Source organism: Atta cephalotes, assembly GCF_000143395.1.
Source record: "Atta cephalotes unplaced genomic scaffold scaffold00038, whole genome shotgun sequence".
Lineage (NCBI taxonomy): Eukaryota > Metazoa > Arthropoda > Insecta > Hymenoptera > Formicidae > Atta > Atta cephalotes.
The window spans coordinates 1407282-1415927 of NW_012130102.1; the positions used below are offsets into that span (position 1 = coordinate 1407282).

At 31.9% G+C, this 8646-nt stretch overlaps 1 protein-coding gene across 1 annotated transcript in view; it reads right to left on the minus strand.

The window, feature by feature from the left end:
- Positions 1-8393, minus strand: part of LOC105621952 (neuroligin-4, X-linked) — a 36617-nt gene extending 28224 nt beyond the window's left edge. The window contains exon 1 of the mRNA XM_012203387.1: positions 8126-8393. Coding sequence (XP_012058777.1) covers positions 8126-8393 — 268 coding nt within the window. The remainder of the gene's footprint in view (positions 1-8125) is intronic.
- Between the last annotated feature and the right edge of the window lie 253 nt (positions 8394-8646).

Genomic DNA, 8646 nt, shown 5'->3' on the forward strand with positions numbered 1-8646 from the left:
TTTATAGCGTCTTCCGATTTGAAATATTAAACTGCAACAAATATTAAATTAAGACTCGAAAAAATTTAATTTAATTTAATTTCTTCCCTTTAAGATTTATTTTCTAGAATTCTTCAAAAACAGTTTAAAGTAATAACGTAAAGTCTTTCGCAAGAGATTACGTAAGAAACGAGATTTTAATATTCATTTACACTCTTGAGAGTTAATTTGCGAAACGAATCTTGCAAGAATGAAGCGTGTTGCGGAAAATGGACAGCATCAGTGTGATTAAGGGAGTAAACGGCCGCTTGATTGACCGACCGTGTTAATTAAGTGACCGTCCACGAACGATGATGATTCGGTAGCCAAATCAATTAATGGACCGCAACTACGCCGGCTAATTATTATTTTCATTATCGTCCTTGTAGCTTCCTCACGTGCTTCCTAATTGGCGCCTCCACCGATTGCTCGAAATACACGTCCCCAGATATATGTTATCCCAGATATATGTTAAAGCCCATTTTATACGGCTGTAGGAATTCACAGGAGAATTCTGTTACTAATTGTCTACATGTAACATCTGAAGTTCTGAAACCAATTAATTTCTTGCAATTCTTTTTGATGAATTTCTTAAAATTCCTGTTCATTCATCAGTACTATTTCAGTTTGTGATGTCAGGTCAGAATTAGCGAAAAACATATAATAAAAATTGCAAAATATATTAATATGAAACATTATATGTATTTTAATAAAACAAACATTTACAACCGACAGAACCGCATGTAAAATATACTGGAAATTTTCCTTTTATGTCGTTAACTGATAAATAATCATATATCCCGAAATGAATTATTCATAAAAAATAAAATGAGCGGTGTTTACATTTATAACAAATTGTCAAAATAATAATAAATACGTTTTAATTTTTTCCAAAACAAAAAGTTTTTGTATAAGTTTCTTTTATCGATTGTAAATGTTATTTTATTGAAAAATATTTCTCTTCAAATATAATTTGCAAGAATTTTTATTGTGTGTTTTCTGGCTTGTATGACGTAACAATCAGAGATAATAATAAATGAATAGGAGTCTTAATAATGTTTACATGTTTCTGTTTCTTTCTTTCGTATAAAACAAATTAATGAATAAATAAAGATAATAAAGAATAAACTTTTTACTTTGATATTTCTAAACATTATCAACATAACTGTTTATCCATATTATATATATTAAATTTTGTATAAATTATAATTTACGAATTTTTAAAAGTTTTTTTAATGCCCATTTTCACTAATGTATGTAGATTAATCTCGGTTAAATTTACTTTTTATCTTTTATAATTCTTAGAACTAAGAAAAGATGAAGAGTAAATTGAATTGAAATTAAAGTTAACATTAGTGAAAAACAAAGTCTACATTGTGAAAATGAGTATAAAAGTAGAAAAGTTTAATAATATCCGAAGTTTCAAGGTTTAGAGAGCAACAAATATGAGAATTCAAAATTTACGATATTTGAGAATAAAAATTGGAATCTGAGATAAGAAGATCTAACAATGCGAAAGGGAAAATACGCGCGGTTTATCTGCAAACTCCAATTTTCGATATGAAATCCGTGAATCCGGAATTCGGAGTATTGAAGGATTTCGCAATCGCAGCTCTGCATTTCTCGTAAACAAAGAATAAGAATCTCATTTCCTCGTTGCGGAAGGGAAAATTGGGATTTCAACTTATCCGGCCTCGTGGCCGTCGCGATACATTATTTCAGCCGTGAATAAATTTACAAGCGCCCTGTCAATATTTGATGCGATCCACAAACAATTTGCTGGGGCGCCTCTAACGGACTTTACATATTCATAAAGCGGTGTTCCGTAGTTTGATATCGTGGATGGTAAACGAGAACTATCTACGTTCCTGTTAGATCGCTTTATTTTGCAAACTCGATATTGCATCCGCCTTCTTAGTAACGCTTCCTTTAATCCTTTTGGACTCCTGGCAAATGCCGCTAACAGATAAAACCTGGTGCATTTACGCAGGAATCGAACTTGTAACTTTCCTGATATTTTCTAGCTCGATTTTGTTATCAAGATTTAATTTTGATTCTTATTGTCATCCTCGTAATATTTTAAATGAAAACAAGAGCATCACGAGAAAAAACTTATTTAATTAAAATATGGCTTCAATTTTTTTTTCAATTCAAATCAGATTAAATAAACATCGAAATTTCGTTAAATTTAGATTTTCACTGTCACAATATTTGATATTCTAAATTGAACGGATTTAAAAAATGAAATTTCCATTAAATTCCAATAAGTTGTATACATAAATATGATACACTGGAAAAAAAAAAATCTTAATTTTAAAGAAATAATTTCTTTGCTCGTAATAAAAGAAATTATTTCGGACATTCGTAAATGTGAAATAATCTCCCTTAAATTAATTCGATAAAAGAAAGAAGAACTTATTGCGAGAGAAATATTACCTCAGCCAGGATTCGAATCTCCCGATTTTCGAATGTTTCGGCGTCTTATCATATTTATATTATTATTTTTAGATCGGTTGTGTTTAATATCCGAACGCGCAATCACATCTGAGATAATTAAATTTAAATTAAGAATATACATATATTGTATTCATAACATCTAACTTTGACTGATTATTAACGTTCTCTATCATATTTATGTATATTAATGTATATCATTTACACGGTCGTACTTATTCCAATAAGTTATTTCTACGCAATGGTACACTGAAAAAAAATATAGTCAATTTTAATAAATATTTAGTTGAATACTGCCAACTAAATATTTATTAAATATAAAGATATATTTATTTGATACAAGAAATATTAATTTAATTTAACAATCATTTTTTTTATTGAACAGATACTTACTTATTGTAAGTAAATGTTTAGTTGGCAGTATTGAATTAAATATTTATTAAAATTAATTACAATTTTTTTCTCAGTGTATAAATATGCGAATATTAAATGTTTATTTTCCATGATAATTAGAAGAATATTTGTTTTCTTAAATTTCTTTTTTTCTAACTTAATCTCTAATCTTATTTTTAACTTTTACTATATTTCGTTCTTTTGAAATATTACATGTAGACAGACAAAAAGGAAAAGAAGACAGAAAATACAGAGAGAGAGAGAGAGAGAGAGAGAGAGAGAGAGAGAGAGAGAGAGAGAGCTAAGAAAAGGTAGGATTAACGTCAGGTTAAACCTTGCACAATGATGCGCAGCAAGGTCGGATGCAACTGCAGTGCAGCGCACTTTGTCGCATCGTCCTGTGAGTTACAATGATACAGGCAGGATTACGGTGTACAGATAAGGATGACGACGGTGCGGTTATCACGGCTGCATTCATTGCTTGTATTCACAGTAGAATCGCCGCGGTAAAAGCTTGCATACAGTCCTAGAGCGATGTGCACGCCGGATACGCTCGTCTTATTAGAAACGTCCTCATGACTGCTCTATGTGGCCACTCAGGACAACGACGTTTATCATCCTCATAAATCTTATCATTTCCGTTCTCCCGAATTCCTTTGCAGTATAATTGTTTGCTTTAGGTAAAGAGAACCTGACAATTTGTACAGATAGAAAAGTTACTAATTCGAGAAACAAGATAGGGAGAAATTGAAAGATTAAGATACAATAAAGGATAATGAGAAGATTTTAGAATGAATATATATGAATGAAAATTAAATAATTTCAGAAATTAAGGATGTGAGCAAAAGAATGGAAATTAAATTGAAAATAAACTGATTTTGATAGTAAAAAGAATAAGGTATGAGAGGATTCAACAATGAATATTAATTTTAAATATTCGAGTTACAATCAATAGTTGAATAATTTTATAACTTAATACAGTAGAAAGCGGTTTTATTTGTGTTATAAACAATTCATTAAAGTCCTCATTATTTTGTATTGAATTTTTAATATATCTGTATTAATTCACATATAATATAATATAATATGTCATTTGAATATTTTGGATTAAATTGATATTTAATCTATTTTGTGTTAAAATACACAATTTATGGGTAAATGTACAAATAAAAATAATGATTTTGAAACGTAACTAAGGTAAATGAATAAAATGTGTTAACATATTAGAAATGTTAAATTTTTTCGAACATGTTAATTTAACATGTTATTTTCAATATTAATTTTAACGCAGAAATGTGATTGCGTTCTCTGTATTAATTTTTTACATAATATTTGTGTTACTTTCTAACATATTTATCTCTATATTTATGTTAAATTAACACAAAAATTTGAGTGGACCGTTTGGAACATATAAAATGCATTGAATCGAACGAATTTTTGAATGGTAAAGATTTTGAGCCAATCTGAGAATTCCGATTCAAGTATTCTCAAATTCAACGATCATAAACGCAGCTTTTGGTTTGAATTCGTTCCGACTGCTAGGTCCTTCACGAGTAAATTCTCCTCCATATCGGCTTAACCATCTCCTTGATTCTGTCGATATAGATTCTATCATTTTCTAGATTGACGCGCTCCAATATGTACGAATGGATTTTAAATCGACGAGAAAAAAATGATATTTTTTGCCGCTTTTGCATCTCATTTTTTGACGCATCTCTGCATTGGGACTACCAATTTTTTTGGACTGGTTGGAATATCGAGAGCGTTACATCATAAAAATGTCGTTAAAAGTTTTTTATTGCGTCATTATTTTCTTTAATCGAAAAATTCTAGATGGAAAATTTCCAGAACAAGAGAAATCGGTAGCGTTGGACGGTGACATGAACATAGCCTATCGTTATTTTTATGCTCGACGGTACCACATTTCTTGTTAAAAAACATGTCTAAAAAATTCTCAATACTGTTTTTTAATATTTTAATTTATTTTTTTCCGCGAGCTCTCTTCGTGTAGTTTCAAATAGATTTGTTCGCACTCTTTTACATTCTCTTGCCTCCAATCTCCTCCATTCTCTGACATTTGGTGTAGACGTCGCGATATTTAAACAGAAATAACACCATGAAATTCTGTTTAACGCGTTAACTATGTGTTCGGTCGTAAGTCCGACACGGCAATCGGTTCTCTTATCCGGCGAACAATCTTGAACTACTTTACATGTCCCTTTAGCCACCTTTTACCGCCCGCGAGAGGATGAGGGAGTCGCCATTTCCAGAATCTGTTTTAAAGGTATCCTAGTGGAGAAACAGGTCGGAAGAATAGAAAAAATGGGAGAATCATTTAAGATTTTCGTACTTTTCGGATTTTCAACCCCTGCAAGCGCCGATAAGGTGCGCACAAACGAGCATAAATGAGTTCCGCCATCGCATCGGTCGAGATTTTCGCGTCGTAAAATTTCGCTGCTAGATATATGTAAAAAAATACTGCGACGCTTTTTTTTCCGTTTGCTCATTTGGTGTTCGTGTAATCGGTCGTATTATGTGCGCCCTCATCCCGAACAGTTGGCGGATAATTTCGAGCAGCCCGAGGGAAGTTTTGCCATTATCTCGGAACGAGATTTTTCGAGCGCAACTGTAGGGATTGTGATTAAATAATTATGGGAAAGAATAGAACGTACTTTTTTCTATGGAAACACAACAAGAGAGAAATCAAAAAAGTCAAATTCCGTCCAAATATAATTTTTTTTCTATTCTTATATGAAGTAGATAATTTTGTAAAACAAATTTTAACTTTTGCAAATCTAAATTTGACGACGTCAAACGCTTCATGTTTCACAAACTTTCAGAATTTTTTATTACCATTAAAATCTAATTTAAAAACCTCTTATTGCAATATTTAATATTGTAAATTGATATGAATAATTGTGTACAATAATATTGTAAATTGAAATTTCTTGTCAGCAAAATTTAATTAAGAATCTTATAGCCGTAATATTTCAAAGGATTAAAAAAAAATATTGTTTGAAAAGTATTTTTTTTAGGTACATCGGAAAAAACTTTAGGTTTTCAAAATGATTACAAAAAAATATTTTCTAGTTCAGGCTGAGTCAAAAGTTGCGGCAACAGTTGCCACAGGGAACAATCAATAGTGATGTGTCGGAGACAATCGTGATGTGACGTGACGAATTCAGAGCAGTCAGTAAATTTTCTAGGCAAATGGAGTAACGCTAGAACTGTCTTGTTTCCTTTCCTATTAAATTTAGACATTTTATTATTAAGGAAAGAATTTTTTGACACATTTCGACTAGCGAAGGAGCTCATCGAATCGATTCGATGCGAATGCCAATTTAAAAATAAACTAAAAATGAGAAATTGCTCGAGGAAGGCTTTGAATCTATGCTGCATAACAACTTTCTTTATTCTTTATAAAAGCTTTCGTTGTTAATGATATTTCGTTAATTAGAATCGGTAATATTAAAATCCCATTTAAACTCTAATTAAAAATCTTTTTAATGTCCCCGACTAAGAGAGTAGAGTACTTTAGTAGACTGCGTCGTTAGACGATAATTGCGCCGTAAATTTTTTTAAAATTACGTTTTTATTTTGCGTAACAAGATGCAGATGACAGTTCATATAATCAAATAATAAAAAATTAATAGAGATTGCATTGTGCTTTCTCTGCGAAAGGACAAAATAAGAGAACAATGAGAAGAATTATATATTTTTTGAATGAGGTACAAGGTAGAAAAGCAAAAAAACCGAATGAAAATAAATAAATGAATAAATATGTACAGTGTAAAAAGTATTCTTACAAGGTAAAGTAAAAAGGAGCCTTATCTGTAAAAAATAAGTATTAGTAATTAATAATTTTACATAATGAGTAAGTTCTGTTCTAATATAAACAATAAAACTTTGCGTGTTCCTGATCTTAAACTAAATTTCTAGACGAATACATTTTCAAGTAATACAATTTTTCATGTTTGCTTATTTTTAAGGTAATGTATTTTATTCAATTATTTATTATATCTTTTTAGGTAAAATAATTTTTAGAAATATATAGTTTATTTTATTCTTTATAAATAAACTGCTAATTAATGTTTGCTTTTTAAAAATACGGTTTTCTTAAAGATATCTTTTTCTGTACGAATATTTTTTGCATTCATTATATTATATACACAATATAAGAAATTATATTGTATTATCAACATTGATTTACAGAAAAATGTTTAAATCAATAAGCGGATTTAATAAGGAAGATTTCAGAGTTTGACGGTGTCCTGCCGTCTCCATCGAAAAATTTCTGCACTACAGTGATTTTTTAATACCCTATGTCTCGAGAGCATCGGATTCGCGTCGGCTACAAATCTCGAACCGGGGGAAACACCAACAAAGCTTCGTGATTTTGCTGACAGTGTCTGCCGTCGACGATGGCACTTGATAGATGATAACAACCGGTTTACCTCTCGCCTACCGGAAGCCATTCACGATGGCACAGCTGGATGTGGGGACGGTAAACAGCCGTGACGCACGCGGTTTTGGAACGCGAACATGAAAAAGCGGAGGGGAGCAAAAAAAAGAAAATAATTAATGAGAGCGAAGCTATTGTCGTGTATCGCCCTGCCTGATGATGGATCGCGATGGGGGGTTATCGGCGCGAGCTCTCATCGCCTGTCTGCTCGATGATGACCCGTTTATAAAGCGGATTTTCCGCATGCCAACATTGCCTGCTTGACGTTAAAAAGACTATCCACGGTTTATCAAAAATATTGTTTATTTAAAAATAAAGTTTATTTATTTTTATAAATTATTAATTAATTGTACATTATTTACAATATGAATATATATATTTTTTATAATTGTTATTAAAATATTGTTAGTAAAATATGATTAAGGAGAGATTTATGTTCACATTCATAGTCAATCTTATATTAAGATTTCTTTAAATTTATCTTCAGTTCTCTACGAATCATTTTATTGAGCATCTAAAGATAAATTTAAGGAAGCTTTAAATATACGGCCTCATTACGAATACGGGCACCAGACTCACGATATTTTTTATAATACAAAATATACGCATATGTACAGGGTCGTCAAAATCCAGAAAAATCGAACAATTTCTGTAAACAAAATGTTTTTAATGAAAAATTAAATATTACAAAAAATCCTTTTACATGGCACTTGGGGGATTCCTGTAGAGCACAATTATTCGATATGTCTCCCATTAGCGTGAATGACAATCTCTATTCTCGGTCTGAAGTATTCACACGCTGTAATGTAACGCTGTCCATGCCGACGAATGCTGTCTCAATAATGGTCCTTAATAACGTCACATTGGGCTGCCGAGACTTGTTTGTGACCCTTTCAACTACGCTCCATACGTAGTACTCCAAGGGATTTAAATCTGAGAATTGTTGGGAGACCAGAATGGGAGCCGAGGCGAACAACTCAACTTGTCCTGGCAGCCTCAGAGCCTCTGTCGTATCTTTTAATGCGTACGATTTGTATCGAAGGTTCTTCTCGGCAATTCGACGCATCGTTGGCTCGCTTACACCAACAATCGATAATTTTCGCGACGATTGCGCTGGGTCATCTGAAATCAGCGCTTGAGTCCTTTCAACGACTGCGGGAGTCCTCGCGGTGACTCTTTCTCGCTGGCATACCTTTCATAGAACCTTCGTTGGAGTGTTTTTAAAGTCGTACATTTTGTCACAACGTCATAAACGGTTGATCTTGGATATCCAAAGAACCGAATTATTTCCGTTACTGAATGTCCAGCTTTCAGTGATC